The sequence below is a fragment of the Budorcas taxicolor genome, chromosome 8 (genome assembly GCF_023091745.1).
Source record: "Budorcas taxicolor isolate Tak-1 chromosome 8, Takin1.1, whole genome shotgun sequence".
Lineage (NCBI taxonomy): Eukaryota > Metazoa > Chordata > Mammalia > Artiodactyla > Bovidae > Budorcas > Budorcas taxicolor.
In genome coordinates, this window is record NC_068917.1 from 72168274 (window position 1) to 72189757 (window position 21484).

General features: G+C 55.0%; 3 protein-coding genes across 3 annotated transcripts in view; 2 read left to right on the top strand and 1 right to left on the bottom strand.

Moving 5' to 3' along the window:
* Positions 1–592: 592 nt before the first annotated feature.
* LGI3 (leucine rich repeat LGI family member 3) lies at positions 593–6359 on the bottom strand. The gene is made up of 8 exons (XM_052645314.1): positions 6154–6359; positions 5218–5289; positions 4358–4429; positions 3969–4040; positions 3794–3865; positions 2618–2787; positions 2321–2485; positions 593–1410 (listed from the first exon to the last, which is right to left on the bottom strand). The coding sequence occupies exons 1-8, from the start codon at positions 6357–6359 to the stop codon at positions 593–595; spliced, it is 1647 nt and encodes a 548-aa protein (XP_052501274.1).
* A 6324-nt stretch (positions 6360–12683) lies between these two features.
* Positions 12684–15167, top strand: SFTPC (surfactant protein C). The gene is made up of 5 exons (XM_052645340.1): positions 12684–12725; positions 13455–13613; positions 14207–14329; positions 14572–14682; positions 15030–15167. Exons 1-5 carry the CDS (start codon positions 12684–12686, stop codon positions 15165–15167), a joined length of 573 nt encoding a protein of 190 aa, XP_052501300.1.
* A 1271-nt stretch (positions 15168–16438) lies between these two features.
* The window catches only part of BMP1 (bone morphogenetic protein 1), a 45580-nt gene continuing 40534 nt past the window's right edge, over positions 16439–21484 (top strand). The window contains exon 1 of the mRNA XM_052644704.1: positions 16439–16592. Within this exon, the coding sequence (XP_052500664.1) occupies positions 16439–16592 (154 nt within the window). The remainder of the gene's footprint in view (positions 16593–21484) is intronic.

Consider the following 21484-nt stretch of genomic DNA (forward strand, 5'->3'; position numbering starts at 1 on the left):
AAGCTGTACATGTGCACACGGAGACGGGCGTGTAGACAGATGTGTGTGCATGTCACTGAAGGAGTGTGTCCACGTCCACATGTGCCCGCAGAGGGCACGTGGCATGGGAGAGTGTGCCCGGCAGCATGAAGGATGTGGCCACGGGCTGCAATGCGGAGCGTGAGCAGGTAAACAGACACCCGGAGCACCAACAGGAAAGACTAGAGGGTCAGAAGGTTAAGCCGAAGAGCAGGAGGGAGCAGTTCAGCCTCCCTCCCTCCCTCCCAGGACCCCTCCCCAGGCCAGAGCATGTGGAAGGCAGCAGAGCAAGGGCGGCCGCGGGCGGGGTCAACAGGCGTCCATACGTGGGAGGGCACTGGGCGCTGGGTTGCCAGGTGTGCATACAAGTCTTCATGCTGATTCCAGTGAAGATTAAGGGGCATCCCTGGGCTATAGTTCATGGTGCGGCCCATGCTCACTGGGGTGTGTACATGTGAGAGCACGTGTGTGGATGGGCTATGTGTGTCTTCCCACAAGCGCATATGTGGCTCACCTGGAGGCTCCCACCCAGCCTCCGGCGTTGCCCGAGGAACCCCAAGGCCCCCGCAGCTCCCTAGGCACTGAGGTCCACCACCACATGTCGGTACACCAGAGTCTGTCCCTTGAAGCTGGGCGCCAGGAGCAGCTGGGCATCCCCAGCCGGCATGTAGCAGAAAGCCCGGGGGGCCTGCACTGCCAGCTCTTGGAACCGCAAAAACTTCTGCCGCCCTTCATCCCACTGGTAGATCTGTGTGAAGGAGAAGTCGCTGCCTAATGCCAGGTAGCGGCGGCCGCCCACCAGGAAGGGTTGCAGGGCTAGCGAGCCCCGGGAGGGCAGGGCCTGCACCTCGGAGAAGCGGGCGCCCTCCCAGCGCAGGATCTTGGAGTCACCGATGTAACGGCTGAGGCACAGGTAGCTGTCGCGGCCCGCACGGAAGTGTTTCACTGCCTGGGCATCAGGCACCTGAGTCACCTCACCCTGAGCCACAAACTGCTTCTGGGTGCGACTCCACTGATAGATGACGGGAGCCTGCGAACTGCTGGACACGATCAGACGCGGCTTTCCCTCGCCATCCACGAATTCCAGGTCGGTGTCACGGTGCCAGGGGTGCAGGGCCTGGTGGGAGTAGAAGCCATTCTGGTGCCAGCGGTAGAGGCTGGTGGCACCCGCCTTGGAGCTGTCGGCCACAGCAAAGTACCAGTCACCATCAATGCGGAAGGCCTCGAGGTCGTTGGGCTTGCGCACACGCTGAGGGTCAATATCCTGCAGCTTGGTGAAGCGCGTGGTGTTGGGGTCCCAGTGGTAAATGTAAGAACCCCCAAACAGCTGGGCCACCACCACGTACAGCTGGCTGTCCACCACCATCGGCTTGCAGTGCACCGCAGAGGGGGCTGCAGGGCGGAGGGGAGCAGTATTAGGGGCCCCCCACACCACACCCTCAGAAAAGAGGGTCGGGCCCTTCCAAATAAGGCTCTCTGCTACAGCATTCTCTCCCTGCTGAATATCCATCGTGTGCTCAATGCGTTCTAATTGTCTCACAGCTAAGAATCCATCTCACCGTCACCCTCCCTTTGCCTTTGACCCCAGAGTTCCAATATAAGCTTACACTGAGCACAAAATAGGTGTTGCTAGATATTGACCAACTGAATAACCATCATGTCAGTATATTGGGTACAAAGGCTCAGTGGTAAAGAATCACCTGCCAATGCAGGAGACACAGGTTCTATCTTTAATCCAGGAAGATCCCACAGGCTTCGGAGCAACTAACCCAGTGCACCACAGCTATTAAGCCTGTGCTCTAGAGCCTGGGAGCTGAGACTACTGAGCCTACCTGTGCTGAGCCCATCCGTGCCACACCTGCTGAGGTCTGCATGCTCTAGAGCCTGTGCTCCACAGTAAGAGAAGCCACTGCAATGAGAAGCCCATGCAGCAGCGAAGACCCAGCACAGCCAAGATTAAAATACATAAATAAGTAAATATATATATATATATACACATATGATTCAGCTTAGGCATCCCCTCTACCAGGAAACCTTCCCTGATTGCCCAAGGTAGGCCTCTCCTTTGGCCCCCAGAGGATTGTGGTCATATCTTCCTCCTAGCACCTATGTATTATGTGGATGTTATCTGTGTATGTATCAACCCTCCCCCCTACCCCCGCCTCGCCAAAGACTAGAGAAGTTCTTCTTATGGACAGAGACCATGTCTCATCTATCCTTCTACCTGTAGGAACTCAAGGAACAGGAACAACAGAGCCCACCCCACCCTCAGGACCACAACGGCCAGGCCAGGCCTAGATACCTGGGATTCTATCATAGTCTCGAAGCTGCCTTTCAACGTAGTCCCACTTGAGGATGGTGCAAGCGCTGGCTCCTGGCTGGGCCAGAGCCAAATAAAGATCGCTGGAGTAGAGGAAGGGCTCAGCTGACACTGCTGGGAAGGACAACGTCTGGTACAACACGAAATCTGCAGGGACGAGGGGTTAGGGGTTAGGGTTAGGTTAGGGAGAAGGGTTAGGGCTACTTGACTGGCAAGGCAGGGCACCAGGAGCATCCCAGGGGAGACCCAGCCTGATGCCCAAGGTGGGGCATCTCCTACCTGTGGTGATGCAGTCGAACTCACGCAGCGGTAGATCCTGCACCTTGTGCTCTTGGAAGCGGGGTGGGCTGGCGCAGTAGATGGGTGCCACCGTGGTGTTGGTGTGTGCCAGCCACTCCACCAGCCACTTCACCTTGCAGTCACAATTGAGCGAGTTGCCCCGCAGGTCCCTGGATCATGAGGGTGATGGAGGAGGCACAGAGAGGGGCAGGCTCTCAGCTGCTCTGCCCACCCAGGCCCTCTAGGTTTTCAGTAGATGTTGGCAAGGCTGCTGCTGGTTGCTTATGTGGCATCTTTGTGCCAGTTAGAGAGAGGTCCCCCATGGGGTGGGCTCAGCCCCGCAGACATGTGCTTGACCAGGAGAGTACAGGCTGAGTTTCAGCCCCTGCTTGTCTCCTTGGCCAGGTGCCTTTTCCTGTGTATGACTTCCATATCAATCTGTTTCATTCCCATTTCTCCAAACCTTCCTCAGTCTGGGGCTTTTGTTTTCTTGTAGAAAAACTGATCAATGACTGTGGCTATGCCACTGGACTTTAACACAGATTCAAATCAAACATATGTTTTAAAAGCATATATTCAAAAAGTACACTGTAGGAAGAAGGCTCAAGAGGGAGAAGACATATGTATACTGATTGGTTTCCCAGGGGGCGCTAGTGGTAAAGAACCCATCTGAGATGAGGGTTTGATCCCTGGGTGGGGAAGATACACTGGAGGAGGGCATGGCAACCCACTCCAGCATTCTTGCCCAGAGAATCCTATGGACAGAGGAGCATGGCGGGCTACAATTCATAGGGTGGCAAAGAGTCAGACACGACTGAAGCAACTTGGCATGCACAGAGCTGATTCACGTTGTTGTACAGCAGAAACCAACACATTTTAAAGAAATTATCCTCCATTTAAAAATAGATTTAAAAATAAAATACTTCCCAAATTGGAAAAAATATACACATAATGTCTTGCATGCATTTTAAGAGGGTCCACAAATGCCTTGAAGAACCTCAACTTGAAAGGCTACCAATCTCTGTATAAATCAACCTAGCCTTCTTCCCCGCCCAAATCTAAACCCTCCCAGCCTGTCAAGACCTTATGATCTTCCAATTGTGGCTCCCACACTGCTCCCTCCAGGGCCACGCCCTTCTGTGCCATTGTCAACAAAAGGTAGAACTCAGGCCTTACAATTCACTCAGGATGTCCAGGGGCCGAAAGATGTCTCTAGGCAGTGTCTGCAGGTTATTGTTGGCCAGTGAGCTGAAAGAGAGACCTCTGGGTCACCTACCTGAAGGTCATGCCCAAGGCCAAAGGCCACAGGAGACAGGGGCTTTGGGCCGGTGTATGAGCGTGATGTACTCACAGGTGCGTCAAAGACTTAAGTCCTCGGAAGGTAAACTTGGATAATGCCCAGATGTCATTGTTCTCAATGAAGCTGGAGAAAACAAGAACTTATTTCAGCTGCCTTTCAGCATCCCAGACCACTTCCCCCAACCCCAGCTGCTTCCCTATTGCCCTCCTAGATTCCAGCCCATGACCCTAAGGCAGGCTTTCATTCTGAATCGGGACATGAAGCCTGTGGTGACAGGCATCCAGGCGGGATAGTTTACGCAGAGGGATGGATGAAACGACCTTCTGCTCGGGCCCTGCAGTCAGAGGATTCAAGGGCTCTCTTCCCACCTCCCCTCCAGCCCTCCTCTCTCCATCTCTGTTCTCAGCCCTTCTCCCAATTCCCCTTTCCTTCCCACGCACAGGTACTGCAGGTGTGACAGTCCTGTGAAGGCATTGTCTCCAATCAGTGTAAACTTGTTGGAATTGAGTAACCTGCAGAGACAAATGTGGATTAGTGTTTCCAAGGGCACACCTGCTATGCCAGCTCCCAGCCAGTTGCCTCACCCTCAAGCCATGCCTCCCACCCTGGGGACCCTAGCAGAGAGTCCCGGAGCAGCCTGGGTGGCAAGTCCAGGCGGGAATCTGCTCTGGTCCCAGAAGCTCCCAGAGCCCCCATTTGCTCCTAGGGCATGTCTCTCCTGTCAAGTTTGGTCCTTCCCCACCGCTCTGTCTCCCACCCTCACCCAGCTCACTCCAGTTCCTCTCAGACCGATGGCAACTTTGAGGATAATCACGTTTATCTTTTCTTGTGACTGGGGCTTCACGCATAAATATCTCCCTTTAGAATTCCAGACCCTCCTGTCTTCCCTCCCTTTCAGCTCCAAGCTCTCTTTTCAAACCCTGATCCTTGGGGTCACTTGTCTCTAAGGTGACCTCTCTCACCTGCACTGTCCACCCTCTGGCTCCAGCCCAAACTACTGCACCCAATTCTTTGGGGTCTCCAGAGGACACAAGTCCATTCCTAACCTGGCCCCAAATATCCCCGTTCTTTGCTTTTGCGTGCAACCTGGACCTTCCTTCCCCTAATTGCTGCTCTCTGCGCCCCTCTGGACTCTGCACTGCTTCACTGTTTGCGGCTCTCTCACTGGAGCAAAAGTAAGGGACACCTGCACCTTGACCTCCACAGACAACTTAGGACCACTCTCCTCTCCCCTCCCCCTAGTCTGAGATCCTTCCCTTCCCCTGCCCGACCCTGCCCTTCAGCAAAGCCCTGTCCATACAGGAACTGCAGCAGTGGCAGGTGGGAAAACGCTCCATCCTGGATCTCTGAGAAGGCAGCATTCACCAGCGTCCTGCAAGGTACATCTGAGTGTCAGTAACCAAGAGGAGAATACAGGACTGTGCTGGGATGGCATGAGGTGGACAGGGCAATGTCTTCTGTATACACTCGCCTTGGAAACTCCCCATGTCACCTGGCTCCACCCCCCTCTCCCTCAACCTGAGGCTATTTTCCCCTTCTCACAAGCTCATTATCATCCTTCACTACTGACTCCCTGAGTACCAAGGACCTCGGCCCAAAGAAGGTTCCATTACCCATACCTGCTTCATCATCCAAACACCCACAGTGTGCTGGGTGCTGTTGAGGGATGGAGCACTGGGATGGGGCGGTGGATTAGCATCTTTCCCTCAGGGACCAACCACACAGCCTATCTAGTCCCTGAGGCTGCTTGCTGCAAGTGATAGGCTGGCTGGCCCCGTGCAGAGTGCTGGCAAGACCAGCGGCAGGCGTCCACCAGTGCCAGGGCACGGTAGGGGTGCATCTCCCTTCCACCCTTCCCCCTGCTGCCACCTTCCCCCTCCAAGAGGCCTTCTGTCCTCGGTATGACATCACAGGCAGGGGCCCCCATGCTCATGTAAACAACCCCCTCCCTCCAAGTCCAGCGCCCGCACACAGTAGGTCTCATTAATGCTTATGGTGGTGATGATTCTTTCTTGGCCATAAACACTCTTTTTTCCAGCCATGGCTGCTTTCCCCAGCACAACTGCAGAACTCCCAGCCAGGCTGCTGCCTCTAATCTCCAGTTCCTGAGGACCCCTGGAGCTCTCCCGGTGCTCACACTCTGTAGAGAGGGAGCAGGGGTTCTCCCCAGAGCAGGGTTTTTGCCTTCTTCTTTCCAGCTCCCCCACCCAACCGCACCCCAGTCCAGAGCACTCACAGAGAGATGACCTCGGAGGGCAGGTTCCTGGGCACTGCCTTAGAGTCCACGCAGAAGGCAGTGTCCCTAGTGCAGGAGCAACTCGGGGGACAGGGGGGCGTCTTGGGGGGTCTCTTGGCGCCGACTTGCAGCATTAGGCAAAGGCCCAGGGTAGACAGCGCCAGCAGCCGGAGCCCTGAGACCCGCCTGGCCTGCAGCCCCGCCATGCTGCCTGCGAGCTTGCGGCCCCCGCCCCGCCGCTCCCGGCCACCCCGTGTGGGCGCTCCCGGGCAGCCGCTGTGACAGCTAGGGCCCCGCTGGCTGTCCTCTGCAGAGCTACTCCTCCGGCCCTCGGGCGCCGGCCGCCGTCCCCGCCCCTGCTCGCTCTCGCGAGCCTAGCACTCGGAGAGATGCAGAGATGCGCGGAGCCGGGGGCCCAGCCAAGGGCTGACAGGTTGGGAGGACGCGGACTGCGGCGGGCGGCGGGGGCGCGCAGGGCGGAGCGGGGGAGTCCCCGGTGTGGCGAGGGGAGTAGCCACAGAAAGGAGTGGTTGCGCCCCGGTCAGCCGCTGCGCGCCCTACCGGCGGTCTCAGGGACCATCGGCTTACCGGCCTGGCACCCAAAGCGGCTGGGCGTGTGTGTGTGTGTGTGTGTGTGTGTGTGCGCGCGCGCGCGCAAGATCTCCTTGTGAACCTTCACGCGTGCACACTTGTCTCTGCACGGACATGTATTTCCCCGGGGCAGGCATTTCTACGCTTTGGATCTATGTGCCTCTGTGCTTCTATTTTGGCCCCCAGCGGCCTGTAAGCAGAGTTCGTGGGCATGCCATGTGTCATAAGTGACATGTGTGTATCTGTTCACATCTCCAAAGGCTAGTCAACAGAATGTGCCTTTGTGTCTGTGCGAACCTAAACGGGAAATATCGCTGGAGCTGGAATGGGAACGTGTGGAAATCCAGAACATTCCTCATGAGGCACAGTCTGTGGTCGTGGGTACTGGGAACAGCCTTGGGCATTTCCAGTCCAACCCTTGGTTTAACAAAGGAGGAAACTAAAGCCCCAATGCAGAGGACAGCAGCCAACCTTGTTATCACATCTACTAGCGTGCTGTGTACTCTGTGTACTTAATCGCCTCAACCTTTTGAGGTCTTTGTTATTAATCACCTTTTGCAGATAAGGAAAGTGAGACCTGTAGTACCCAAAAAAGAAAGTGACAGAGCAGGGATTTAAAATGCACTCTGCCTGACTCCTTGGGCTCCCTGGTAGCTCAGCTGGTAAAGAATCCGCCTGCAATGCAGGAGATTCTGGTTTGATTCCTGGGCTGGGAAAATCCCCTGGAGAAGAGATAGACTACCCTCTCCAGTTTTCTTGTCTGGAGAATCCCAAGGACAGAGGAGCCTGGCAAGCTACAGTCCATGGGGTCACAAAGAATCGGACACAATGAGTGACGGAGCACACACTACCTGGCTCCAGGGTCAACAATTGTTCCACACAAGGGGTTTTCAAAGTCTGGTCCAGGGAGCCCGGGGTCTGAGGACCTTCCAGGGAGTCTTTGAGGTCAAAACAATTTTCCTAATCATGTTAAGGCATTATTTGCCCCTTTCATTTTCACACTCTTACAGGTGTACCCTGGAATTTTCCAGAGGTCACAAGACATATCTTCTATGAAATTAAAGAAATTTGCAAAAATGTAAAACAAGGACTCCCTGCTCCATAATTTTTTGTTTTGTAAAGTAGTTAGTTTCATTACATAATTTATCTTATGTGTGCTACAAAACATTGGTATTCAGTCGCTAAGTGGTGTCTGACTCTTTGCAACCCCATGAAGTGCAGCACGCCAGACTTCCCTGTTCTTCACTATCTACTTGAGTTTGCTCAAACTCATTTGTTAAGGGTTCCTGATACCAAGAAGTTTGAGAACTGCTGCTATCTACTACGTTATTTCCCAAGGGTGTGTGGGCGGGGCAGGGGGGTGGGGAGGATTGTCCCGAGAGCTCACAGATACAGTCAGGTGGAAGGGCTCCCAGTTCAGTGCTCTTTCCATCAGTCTGGAAAGCCAAGATCACTGGGTAAAAGATGCTTCCCCAGCTGTCCCTGGCCTCTGCCAGGCAGGGATTCTCTGGTGTGAGTGTAAGTCTATGTTCTCCCAACCAGGGATGCCCCTGCCCTTGGATGCTCACTTGCTACTGCCCATCCAGCTGCCCGTGCTGCCCTCCCCATGCCAGTTCGTGGGAAGACAAGCAGTGGGGGTGGGGAGGGTGGCGTGGGCAGCTGGACAACCATCGCCACCCGTCCCTGGCACGGCTGTGCCCAGCACACAAAGGGCAGAGTGAATCTTGTCCCTCCCCTGCAGCTGAGGAGCCAGAAGGAGGAAAAGAGAAAGCATACACAGGAGTGGCTACCATGGGCTTCTCCATCACCCATGGTTCTTGGAGAGCTTTAACTCAGATACAGACAGAATGGGGGAGTCCGGGTCCTATTCTTAGCCAGTGGGAAGAGGTGCCCTGGGGATGAAGTCCATGATGATAATCATGACGACTGAACTTGCACATCGTGGTGTCATTGGATCCTTACAACAACTTGGAGAGAGGAGCAAGATAGGCTGCATTAGTCCCCTTTCACAGATGAACATGTAGGTGCATGCGAAGTTACTTCAGTCGTGTCCGACTCTTTGTGACCCCATGGACTGTAGCCTGCCAGGCTTCTCTGTCCATGGGATTCTCCAGGCAAGAATACTGGAGTGGATTACCATGCCCTCCTCCAGAGGATCTTCATGACCTAGGAATCCAACCCGCATCTCTTATGTCTCTGGCATTGGCAGGTAGGGTTGTTTACCACCTGGGAAGCCCACAGATGAATACACTAAAGCCAAAAAAGGCAGATGACTTATTCATGGTCCCAGAGCTGAGCTGATCAGTGAAGCACTGCGTCTTCTACATACTGAGGGAATAAACTACTGACCCCTCATTAGGAGCCCTGTCTTGTTTGGTGACAGTCTCATTATCACTGAGTAGAGTTACAGGTTGGCTGCGTGCATGTGCCTGGCCCTGTGTGAAGCCTCAGGAAGGCATGGTCTCAGGGCTGGTCCCAAGGGCTGGCAGCCTGGTTGGGAAGAAGGGCAACACAAAGCACCCACAGAGCTGAAGGGGACAGCAGTGCCTGCTAAGTGGCAGGTGAACGGCCAGGAGGGAAGGGGCGCTGTGGGCTAGGGTGGGAGAACAGAGGGGGTGCCACTGGCTCTTGCCTGGTCTTTTAGGGTGGGTGGTATTCAGAGAGGTGAAGAGGCATTGAAGGTATGCTTTCCAGCAAGGAGAAATGGCCTAAATAAAGGCCAAAAAGTGAAAAGCCCAGAGCAGAGGGCTGGGATAGTGTGTGTGTGTGTGGGGGGGGGGGGGGGTGAGAGCCCTGCATGCTTAACTGAAGGCCCGTTGCCCCTTTCTGAAAGGAAGAAAAGAGTCCCAAAGCCTTCCATGTCAGTGCCAGCATGTGCATTTCCCTTATGAAACTTGAGAGCACCCTTCCTTCCCCAACTTCCAAAAAGGCAAAAATGAATTAATAAAGAAAGGGATAAAAACAAAGTTGTAAGAACCACAGCCTAACGGCAGCCGGCAGGGAAGACTTTCCCCAGCAGACAGAGATGCTGGCAAGCTCCAGGCACAGCGCCTGCTTAGAACAAGCCCCACAGCTGGATCTTGCCCCACCCACCCCCAGGATGCCCACAGGGACCCCCGAGATGCTTGCCATTCTCCTTGGTTCTCCCGCTGGCCCACTGCCCATCTGGCTCAGGTCCAGTACGTGTGAGTCAGCCAATCAATCCAGTGTTGCCAGGACAACCGCGGCAGGAGTGGGGGCCCTGGGGCCAGCAGGGGTGGGCATGGCAGGCGGGCTGTCTCCTGCATCTGGCACCTGCAGCAGCTGAGGCTGCATACAGTCCCTAGAAGGATGCTTCTCCTCCCTCCTTCTTCCTGGACTCCCATCCCTCTCTCTCCCTCCTCCTAGGACACTTGCTGCTAGAGGCTTAGGCAAATATTTAAAGCGGCAGTTGGGGGTGAGGAGGGTGGTGGGAACAAACACTTCTGTCTCTCTCTGCTCTCCGGAGCTTCTCTTCTGGGACTCTCAGCTCAGATGCCATGCCATTGTGCAACCTGGAGGCTAAAGGCTCTCCAGCTGGAGAGGGGGTCCTTGTGGAGACAAGGGAACCTGCCAGGGCTGGAGAGTTGGGGGCCAGCTCGTGACTGAAGGGCAGGGCCAAGGTGGGAGGGGGTGCCCAGCAAGGGACAGGAATTGGGGTGAAGTGTTGGAGTTCAAGTACAAGGAGAATGGGGTGAGGCCAAGAGAGGAGTAAGGTGTGGGGCTCTGACTTACACTCGAGTTAAAGTTCAGAGGTGAAGGCAATGTAGAGACCACTTGGCCCAGCAAGTGGAGAGACCTGGAGAGAAAGGAGGCAGTCATTAATTGATGAGGTTAAGTACTACAAAGCAACAGAGATGACTTTTGGGAAAGAGACAGGAAAGGGGTAGAGAGGAGAAGAAGAAGATCCAGAAGAGGTTCAGATCTGGGTAAGAGCATCCTCAGAGGATAGAAAAAGAAGAGTGTTGAGAGGGTAGGGTGCAAGGCAGCACTAAGCAAGTGGGCTGATTCAAGGACAAAGAGATGGGGACCCCCATCAGACACCACCACCAGCCCTGTGCAAGGCTGTCTGGGCATAACTGTCAGGTGAGGAACTGCTATCAAAAGCCTCCAGCTTGGGACTTCCCTGGTGGTCCACTGACTGAGACTCCACACTCCCAATACAGGGGGCCCAGGTCCAATCCTTGACCAAGGAGATAGATCCTGCTGCCGCAATAATGATAAAAGGTCTCGTTTTTTTGGCCCAGTGCAGCCAAAAAAAGACTCCAGCTTGATATCTGAAAATGGTTTGCTCCTTCTTTGATGCAGAAAACCCACAGAAACATGCAAACCCAGAAGTTCAAACATTCGTGTTCACTTTAGGAATATTCATGAAACGGCACAGGCTATCAAGGGTATGTATATCCCTAAGGCCACCAAGTGTTTGAAGGATGTCACTTTAGAGAAGCAATGTGTGCTGTGCCCTTGTTCCAATTGTGGAGCTGGTTGATGTGCCCAAGCCAAACAGAGGGGCTAAACATAGATTTGGTGACCCAAAAAGAATGCTTGAGTTTTGCTGCACGTGCTTAAAAATGCAGACAGTAATGCTGAACTGAAGGGTTTCGACGTGGATTCTCTGGTCAACAAGCCCCCAAGATGCTGCACAGGACTTCGCAGAGCTCACAGTCGGATTAACCCCTGCAGGACTCCCCCTGGCACACAGAGATGATCCTGACTGGGAAAAGAGCCAGTTATTCCTAAACGTGCATAGAAACTTGCGCGGAAGAGAAGCTGTCCCAGAAGAAACTGAAGAAGCAAAAATGTATGGTCTGGAAAATAAATTCAGCATAAAATAATTTCAGGGACTTCCCTGGTGGTCCAGGGGTTAAGAATCCGCCTGCCAATGCAGGGGATACAGATTCAATCCCTGGTCCGGGAAGATCCCACCTGCCCTGGGACAACTGAGCTGGTGTGCCACAATTCCTGAGAACTCACTCTAGAGGCTGTGCTCCGCAACAGAAGTCACTACAGAAGAAGCCTGTGCACGGCAACTAGAGAGTAGCCCCTGCTGGCTGCAGCTAGAGAAAGCCTACAAGCAGCAGTGAAGACCCAGGACAGCAAAAATAAACAAATAAATAAATACAACTTAAAAATAAATGCAAAAATGGTAAAACCAGGTTAAAAAGAAAAAGCCTTCAGCTTACAAACAAGCCCATACAAAGAAAGAAAAACTGCATGTTAGTAAGAATTTATAACTAGAAGGGACAGTTTTCAGAATTTGGGAAAGAATGACCAGGGGCATGTCTGAGGTTAGGTACAAGACATGTGTGAATAGGCAAAGAAGGTATACTTGAATTGAAAATCTGACACTCCCAGGAAATTTATGAACCACTTATGAAACTCTGCACTGATGCCAAAGCACCTCGTGCCTTTGGTACTATCCCTGTGGGTCCACAAGATTTCCCCTTCCTGGAGCTTAGGCTCCAGGGGCAATTTGGAGGCAATTCTGGGAGCAAATCTGTTGGGAAGTGTGGTGGACCCATTGGGTCTGGCCCTTGGTTGCCAAAGAGGTTCAGCCTGGCAGAAGAACAAGAAAAGCCATAAGATGGCAGGGGCAGGTGCCAGCAAGAATGGTAGGCATGCCAGGAAGACACCCACGGTGAGAAGTGCAGATTTCTCAAGGGCAAGGTTGCTCGGCTTACCCAGCTTTGCTTTCCCTGGGGCCAAGAGGACTCACGCGCCAGGGCCAAGGGCCCTTAGGCGCTCTTGCAGCTGGCTTATCCGGCCCTTGGCTCTGAAGGGCCAGGAACAAACAGGCTTCAAAGCTGAGGGCTTGGTTGGCAGACAGGGGCTGGGTCTTTTACCTCTGTCCTGTGTCCATGCTGGCATATATAAGACCCTAGTCATACTCAGAGATGAGGAGGGAAGGTGTCTACAGCAAGATGGATGTGGGCAGCAAAGAGGTCTTGATGGAGAGCCCGCCGGTGAGTCTGATCATGTGTACATGTATGTGTGTGTGTATGTGTGCAAGAGTGTATCTGTGTACGATGGGCTCTGCCTCCTCCAACTTCTCCAGGCCTGTTTCCTCACCCAAATTCATTCACTCAACTAACCTAGGACTGTGCTAAATTAAGACAGGGACACCAACCACTAAGACAGAGACTCTTGGAGTAGCAGGCTCAGCAGCCACTAATTCCCATACAAGGGGCTGCGAGCCATTAAAGGGGTCCGTGGAAAAGACTGTAGAGAGCACTGGGAAAGGAGCCACTAGGCGGGAGGTCACAGGAAGCTTTGCAGAGAAACTAACATTTGACCTGGCTCCAGAGGAACAAGCCAGAGCTCAGCAGGTGGAGAAGGAGGAAGGCATTGCTGGAAGAAGGGATCATACACCTAAAAGCATGGATTTGGAGGGGAACTGGAGGGGATGGGTGTGGCTGGGATGTCAGAGGTGTGGAGGAAACAGCAGCAAGTGAGACTGGTGAAACAGGCTCTCTTGGATCTGTTCAAGCTAGACCTCACTTCTAAGCATCTACGAGTTTGTTGGAATCCAGGCCCCCTCCTCCAGGAAGCGTCTAACCGGCTCAGCCCTCTTCTGCACATCCATGGCATTTTTGTTCAGTCCCGGGAGAGACTGGGAGGGTGTCCTGGTTGTGCAGGGAGAAGTGCCATCTTCATGACCTCATACCTGTCTCCTCGCCTGCCCCACATGTCAGGACTACTCAGCAGTCCCCGGGGGCCGGCTTCGCATCCCCTGCTGTCCAGTGAACATCAAACGCCTTCTCATTGTGGTCGTGGTTGTGGTCCTTGTCGTCGTGGTGATCGTAGGAGCCCTGCTCATGGGTCTTCACATGAGCCAGAAACATACAGAGATGGTGAGTAGGCTTGGGATGGGGTGGGCAGTGGATACAGGGCAGGTCAGATAGAGGCCCTGGGATGGGGTGGGCAGAGAACAAATTGCCCACGGGGAATGAGCGGAGGAGGCAAGTGACGCCTCAGGGAAGGACAGAGGTGGAAACAGGGTGGCAAACTCTGCCTGGGCTTTTTCACCAGCCCCCACCCCACAGTTGGACAATCTCTTCCCTCCAGTGCCTGGCTCCCCTGGGCCTCTCTGAGCTCCCAGGGAAGAAAGAATTGCATTTGAGTAAAGAGGACTGGGGCCTCCCAGGTGGTGCTAGTGGTAAAGAACCCGCCTGCCAATGCAGGAGACATAAGAGATGAGGGTTTCATCTCTTACCGGTCGGGGAAGATCCCCTGGAGGAGGGCATGGCAACCCACTCCAGTAACCTTGCCTGGAGAATCCCATAGACAGAGGAGCCTGGAGGGTTACAGTCCACAGGGTCTCAAAGAGTTGGGCATGACTGAAGTGACTGAGCACAGCACAGCACAAAGGGAACTGAGGGTGGGCATGAGGTGCAGGGATGAGTGGGGAAAGAGGAATGCCAGGCAGCACGATGCCCTCCTCTAGGTTCTAGAGATGAGCATCGCAGGCCCGGAAGCACAGCAACGCCTGGCCCTGAGTGAGCGTGTGGGAACCACTGCCACTTTCTCCATCGGCTCCACTGGCACTGTGGTGTATGACTACCAGCGGGTGGGTATGCTCGGACCTCTTGATCCCAAGGCTAAGGAACCAGTGATAATTCTGTGCTAGACCTCTTCAGCTTTGGCCTTCCTACAGATTCATCTCTCCCCACGCCCAGCGCTTTTGCTAAGTGCCAGATTCCAGTACGACTCCTTCCAGTGCCCAGCCTAGAGGGGGATGGCCTAGGACCAGAGTTAGGAGTGAGCTAGGCAGCGCCTTCCGAACTGACCCTTGTATGTTCCCACGCCCAGCTCCTGATTGCCTACAAGCCAGCCCCCGGAACCTGCTGCTACATTATGAAGGTGGCTCCGCAGAGCATCCCAAGTCTCGAGGCTCTCACTCGAAAATTGCAGAACTTCCAGGTGGGTGTACGGGTAAGAGGGAGTGGGTTGGTTTTTCCCAGGGCTGCTGGCAGGAGCATTTTAGATGGTGATTTTGTCACCTGTAAAATGCTGCTCCTCGTGGACTGCCAGGTGAATGTTCTCCCTGGATCCCCCTGCACCGAACCTTTCCTAGCCAAGTTCCCCATCCCTGCCCCGAAGCCAAGCTGCTGGCTTAGCTGAGCCCACACACCCCCTGGGGGCTCTGACTCCAGCACAACACCTTCTTTACACAGAGAGACTGCCTGGTACACCTGAGGTCCCACGATAAGGACCACAGGTGAGACAGAAACTCAGTTCCCAGGCTCCAAACCAGATGCTCTTTCCAGGCCAAGCCCCCAGTGCCTTCCTCGAAGCTGGGCCAGGAGCAGGGCCGTGACGCCGGCTCAGCATTCTCTGGGGACCTGGCCTTCCTGGGCAGGACCGTGAGCACCCTGTGTGGCGAGGTGCCCCTGTACTACACTTAGGACTGGTCAGGTGAGCAGGTGTGACCTCCAGGGCACAGGAACAGATGCAGTCCTGACGGTTTGGGCCACCTCTTCATGTCAGCTGACCAGGCACTGCGGGACCCAACAAGATGGGGTCACCTACAGAGCTCCAGGGAGGGAAGGTTCACAAACACCCCCTCCAGTCCTTCTCCCTCACATAATAAACAGTGTTTCTTCACTTCCCAGGGCCTCAGGAAGCCCCGAAGGGACAGCGGAGATCCAGGAGCAAAGGGTCTTGTGCAGACTGGCAGGAAGCGGATACTGTCGACACCACTGGGACTGACCCTGGAGAAATGGGAGCTGTGGGGAGAGGTGGGCAGAGGAGAAGCAGTTCCTAGGGCCCAAGGGGGCTCCTACCACCAAAGATTAAAGCATCCTGATTGCAAAACGCGTCTGTCCTCTCACAGCCCGGCTCTTGGTGGGGGCCGGCCAGGGGAAGGCTAGAGCCTTGGGGGCGCCAAGCCGGCTTTCCCGGCTTTCCCGTTCTCCCCCATCCCAGGGTAAGGAGACTGGGGAGCAATCCGCGGGTTCCAGGCGCCCTCCAGTGGCGTCTCCCGAGGGAGGGAGCGAGACGGAGACGGCGAGAGACCGAAGGACCGAACTAGAGGGACAGGGACCGAGATGGGCGAGAGCGAGGGTCCGAGAACCCGAGAGAGCGAGAGCCGCAGGCGGGGAAACGCAGTCCGAGACGAGGGGGGCTAGAGCGGGGCGAAGGCTGCACGATCGACCCGACGGCGTGTCCGGAGGCCCAGGAGGGGGCTCGGGCCGGACACCCCGGGGACCGGCGCCCCCCTTCCCGGCCCCGCCGCCTCGCGCCCCGCGCCGCCCGAGCCCCCTCCGGGCCTGCCGGCTCCGTGCCCTCCCCGCCTCCGGCTGGCGTGCGTCCCGGCCCGGCCGATCGCCGTCCCGGCCCCGAGGGGGGCCGAGCTCCGGGCGAAAACCCGCCCTCCAGCGAGCTCATTTCCCTAAAGAGGGGGAGAGGGAGGGAGGGAGAGAAGGAAAGAGACGGAAAGAAGGGAAGGGAGAGCGGAGAAGCCGGGCCGGAGAGGGGGCGGGAGACAGGAAGGAGGGAGGGCGAGCAGAGGGAAAGGGAAGAGGTAGGGAGAGCGCGGGGGGAGAGCGGGCGGCCGGGAGCGCCCTCCCCTCGCCGCCAGTCCTTCGCTTCCCCTCTCGCCCGCTCCCGCGTCCGGGCGCGACCCGCCGCCGCCGCCGCCGCCGCCGCCGCCGCCGCTGCCGCCGCGCCCGCCAGCATGCCCGGCGTGGCCCGCCCGCCGCTGCCGCTGCTGCTCTGGCTGCTGCTGCTCGCGCGCCCCGGCCGGCCGCTCGACTTGGCCGATTACACCTATGACCTGGGGGAGGAGGACGACGCAGAGCCCCTCAACTACAAAGACCCCTGCAAGGCGGGTAGGTGCCCCCGACCCCGCCGGCCCGTCCCCGGGGCGCCAGGGCCGGGTGCGGGCGGCCCGGGGCCCGGAGGGAGGCGCCGGCTGCTTGAGGGTTCGGGGGAGGACAGTCCGGTGTGGGAAGCTGGGAGCTGCCTGGTTGGCAATGCAGTGGGGAACAAAAGAAAGGGAGAGAGTCGGGGGTGGGGGGAAGTTTGGGGGAATTGTAGGGACTGAAGTTTTCCTGCGATTGGTGTGAGCTGCCCAGTGGCTACCTCTGGTGTGACCCCAGGAGGGTTCCTCCCGGGATACCGGGAGGAAACCTGTGGCCAAGGAGGCTTTTCCTTCTACTGGAAACTTTTCCGGCCAAACTCTTGTGTGTGTGCGTGTGTGTGTGTGTGTGTGTGCACACGCAGTTTTCCCTTCTGCCAGATCCGGGGCTCCAGCACACTGGTGTTTTCCATCCTGTCTGTCTGGGCTGCCCTAGGGGCTGCACATCTGTCCGGCTGGGTTCAGGGAGGCCTCAGTCTCCAAGCAGCTCTCCTGAGACCTCCCCCCCAACCCAGTCCAAGTGGAAGAAAGTTTTTTTCAAGGGATCCTCTGAGACCATGCCCCGTGGGGATCCCATTTCCCCACCAGCAGCAGCAGCTTACTGAGACCTCAGAGACAGCTGTCAAAAGTCAGAGAAGCCAGCTCAGGACTGGGACTGACTTCTGTCCCCGTGTGCCAGAGGCCCCTGCCAAGGCCAAGTGGTGGTGGAAAGGGGGAAAAACAGAACTCAGATACTGTATATCAGCTCTCTCCATCCTACAGACATTGGAGGTTAATTAGCCCAGGTCAGGGCCCCGGAGGGTGTGTGTGTGTGTATGTGTGTTCTTTGTCCATGAAGACCTGGTGTAACCCCTTCACTCCTGCTGGGCCCAGAGGGATTCCCCCCTGCCCCCCCCCCCTACCAGAGTGACCAGATGGTCTTGTACTCCAGCCGTTTGCCTGATCGGATGACCCTGAACAGGCTGCCATGGACAAGAGAACACACAGGGCATAAGATATCAGAACCTTTCCTCGACTTCCAGCCTTTGATTTCAGACTGTCTTCAAATAGCCAGGGCCAGGGGAATGACTCGGGGTGCTTGGAATTCTAGACATACCTGTGGGTGGCATGGGGGACTGGGGGTCAGGTTGCTCTGGTTCTGACCCAGGGGACCCCTCTTTGGGTGATGGAGCAGAGCAAACTGCAGGCATAAGGGACCTTCGAGTGGGAGGAGGAGAAGCCAAAGCCTCAGCCCTTCCTCCTTCACCCCAGCTGGGCTGTGAGCAAACCAGATGTTAGCCTCCATCTTTCTCACTGGGCTTGGGGTGGACATAAGGCTAAGTGGCTAGAGTGTGGGCTTTGCAGGCAGGCAGACATAGTTCTCAATCCTGGACCCACAACTCATTAGCTGTAGCATCTTGGGAACAGCAATTATCTCTGGACTTTGCTTTTCTCACCTGTAAAATGGAACTGATAATACGTTTCTCCATAGACTTGGTGGTAAAGATTAAGTGTGAGAACACATATAAAATACATATTAGAGCTTAACACTCAGGAAGCACTAAATAAATGTTGGTGGCTTACCCCCTGTTTTCTGTGCCTCACACACTTACTTCATTTATTTTTCTTTCCTGAGAAAATAGGCTTGGTTTTCAGGAAAAGAGAATAGCTTCCTAACCCCATCCTGTGTCATTTATTCATTCAACTGCCCTGCATTTGGGCTTCCCCGGTGTCTCAGACAGTAAAGAATCTGCCTGCAGTGCAGGAGACCTGAGTTCAATCCCTGGGTGCGAAGATCCCCTGGAGACGGGAATGGCTACCCCTCCAGTATTCTTGCCTGGAGAATTCCTTTATGGAAAGGTGCCAGGCCATGGTCTTGATGTTGTGAGAGATAGAATTATAAGCCAGGCTCCCTGCCTTCAAAGAGCTTACAGTCCAAAAGGGGCAAAAGACATCTGTGGATGAACCAACTGCACAAACCAAGATATCTTACGTGCCACCTTGGAGGGAAAGCCCTTAAAGGCTCAAGGAACCTCTTGCCCCATGGTAGTGGTGCTGGCAGAGAAAGAGTGATCACAGCATGCCGGGAAGGTTTGGGAGATCTTCACGGAGAAAGAGAGCTGGACAAGGCCTTAGAGAATAGGAAGGAAGCCAGGCTGATGTATTTCACTACCAGTTGGAAATTGGAGCGATTTTTTGGAGCAGCGGAGGTTCAGGGCTCCATCCCAGTCTCAGATTTCATGCTGGCTGGGTGGGGCTAGCTGAGTTGGAACTTCAAACGAGGGCTTTGGAGCAAGTTCTCCACTAGGGTGAAGTGAGGCTCGTGGGGAGCTGGGCCAGGCCTAGGGGTGGCCAGGAGAGCCTGACAAGGCCAAGACTTGGGGTTGGAGCAGGCTTCCCTCCTTAGTGTGACTGGTACAGCCCTTCCTCCCTCCTGCCTGCCTCCTAAGACCCCATATCAGCACCCTTGGGCCTCAGGTCCCCAGATTCTCTCCTCTGTTTGTGTTAACTTCTCCTGCCTGCTGTTACCTCTTGCCCCAGCTGAGCCCTGACCTCCAGATGCTGGTGGCAGATGGTGTCTGTCTTGACTTCCTTTGAATGCACCTGGCTGTACTTGCTTGATGCTCTCCAGCTCCCTTCTCTGCCTTCTCCTTCTTCTGACTGTCAGAGTTCCGGTTACTGTTGGCAGTAAGGACAAAATGAAGACCCTTGAGACCCTGGAGAGGTTCAGGCAAGACCAAAGCAAAGGGCAGGAAGCCAAAATAGCCTGTGTGTGCTCAGAGCTGTTTCCACCAGGCCCTCTTTTTCTCTCCCAGGGAAATTGCAACTCAGCCCTCATTTTTTGTATGCTGGGATGCCAAACCATCAAGGAAATCGTTTCCCAAGATTCCCAGTTCCTTCTGGCTGCCCCAGATGACTCAGGGTTCTGGGAGAGACCATAGAGGCGAGAATTGGGACGCAGCTGCTCCATTCAGCAGAGAAGCCCACAGGGATGCTCCTGAGCCAGCAAGGAACTTAATTCTGCCTCACTTGGCAGCTCAGAGATATGCTATGGGGAGGCCAGGTGGTCTAGTAGCTCACCATCCTTATCCCAGGGGCTTTGTAACCCAGATTTGGATTTCACAGGGCCTCAGAGGAGTAGATTATAGGCTCTGGAGGTTGAGAAGCAATTCCTTCTCCTGCCAGACCACTTTCCCCCTCCAGACACGCTGCATGAGTCACCCACCCACCTATACCCCTGCTCCATGAGTCACCTTCTCTTTTCGGTGCCCCAAGGGAGGAGGAAAAGTCTTATAATCTCCCTGGACTCGGGATGAATGGCAAACAGTGGGACTCCCCTGGAAGAAGAAGCTCTCAGAAATTCTAGTTTCTCCATGGATTTTGGGAGAAGATATTGGGGGAGGAGGTGATGTAGTAGAGTGCATCACTCCTCAGGCCACTAAAGACCTGAGGATAGCTAAGGGATTCAGCTACTTTCCCTGTCTCCTCTCCTCTCCCCATTTCTAAAGGTGTCCCTCTCCTTCAGTGAGGGGGTGTAGCCTGTGAAATGGAGTGTGCACATACAGTTCTTTGTGTATTTGAAAACACTGGGACTTGCACAGGGAAGCAGTTAGTGTGTTTTTACACGTCTGTGGGTGTGTCCCTGCTTTATGGGCAAGTCTATTCATCTGTGCATGTAGGTACTCCTGAGAACATGTGTATGTGCAAATATGCCCCTGTGTGGAAATGTATGCCTGTGATTAAGTACATGCAAACACTTGCAGGGGGGCTTCCAGGTAACACTAGTGGTAAAGAATCTGTCTGCAATGCAGGAGACCCTGGGTTTGATCCCTGGGTGGGGAAGATCCCCTGGAGGAGGAAATAGCAACCCACTCCAGTATTCATGCCTGGGAAAATTCCATGGACAGAGGAGCCCGGTGGGCTACTTATCCATGGCGCCACAAAGAGTCAGATATGACTGAGTGACTAAACACACACACAAACACATGCAGGAGCTTAAGCATGTCCTCCCCCAACTAGAAGCTTGCTAGAAGCCTGCATTTGTGTGATGGGTGGGACCTGTGTAGGACGCCTGGTACACATGGCTCTTTATCACACCAGCCAGGCTCCTCTCCGTTCTTCCAAAAGAGGAGGCGACTCTGTGGAGTCCCAAGGCCAACTGAAGGATGTGCTCAAAGGATGCAGCTTGATGTCTTTCATCTCCTGCTTGAGGTGGGGGGACTGGCTATGGAGCATTCATAAATGCCCCTGGCTGATTTATAGCCTGAAAACAAAACGAAACATTGGATTCCATGTTGAAAACAACTACTACTCTGACCTTGACCCTTCCTTCTGGGCGAGGAGGGGCTTCCTGGACGCTCCAGAATCCAGTTTCCCTAACTGCCCTGGAGGGCATCGCGCATGGTCAGGGCCTTCAGCTCCTGGCCATAAAGCTCTCCTGCCCACCCCATCAACCCTCCCCCCTCGGTTCCCTCACATTCCTCAGTCATGACATTCACACCACTGGGTGCTGCTGACAGTGAGTGCTCCACTCCTAGACTAGCCCAGGGCTGCTAGACTAGCCCAGGCCTCTAGCCTAGCCCAGGACTGGTCCTGCCTTCTGCTCAGCTAGCCCTCCACACTGCCTTTCTCCCGCAGGCCAGCACAGTTCTGTGGCCTCTGTACTTGGAATTAAAGGTTCTGCTTCGCAGGGGCTTCACTGAGCCCAGAGGCCTGAGTGGGTGAAAACTGTATGGCCTTGAAAGTAGAGAGCTGACCTTGAGACCACAGGGCTATTATTGGGGTGATGTTAACAGTGGCCATTTAGTGGGTGCTTACTATGCTCCAGGCTTTGGGCTGGATGCTCTCTTTACATGCTTTATTTTGTGCAGTTATCCTGGGAGA

What these genes read in the sequence shown, in the direction of transcription:
- LGI3 (XM_052645314.1), bottom strand. Translation starts at nt 6,359, where the DNA reads ATGGCGGGGCTGCAGGCCAGGCGGGTCTCAGGGCTCCGGCTGCTGGCG. An exon ending in CCCTCCGAGGTCATCTCTCT is followed by an intron (nt 5,290 to 6,153) that starts GTGAGTGCTCTG and finishes TGTACCTTGCAG; the next exon opens with GACGCTGGTGAATGCTGCCT. An exon ending in CTGTCACACCTGCAGTACCT is followed by an intron (nt 4,041 to 4,357) that starts GTGCGTGGGAAG and finishes TGTTTTCTCCAG; the next exon opens with CTTCATTGAGAACAATGACA.
- SFTPC (XM_052645340.1), top strand. Translation starts at nt 12,684, where the DNA reads ATGGATGTGGGCAGCAAAGAGGTCTTGATGGAGAGCCCGCCG. An exon ending in TCTTGATGGAGAGCCCGCCG is followed by an intron (nt 12,726 to 13,454) that starts GTGAGTCTGATC and finishes CCCACATGTCAG; the next exon opens with GACTACTCAGCAGTCCCCGG. An exon ending in GAAAATTGCAGAACTTCCAG is followed by an intron (nt 14,683 to 15,029) that starts GTGGGTGTACGG and finishes TGCTCTTTCCAG; the next exon opens with GCCAAGCCCCCAGTGCCTTC.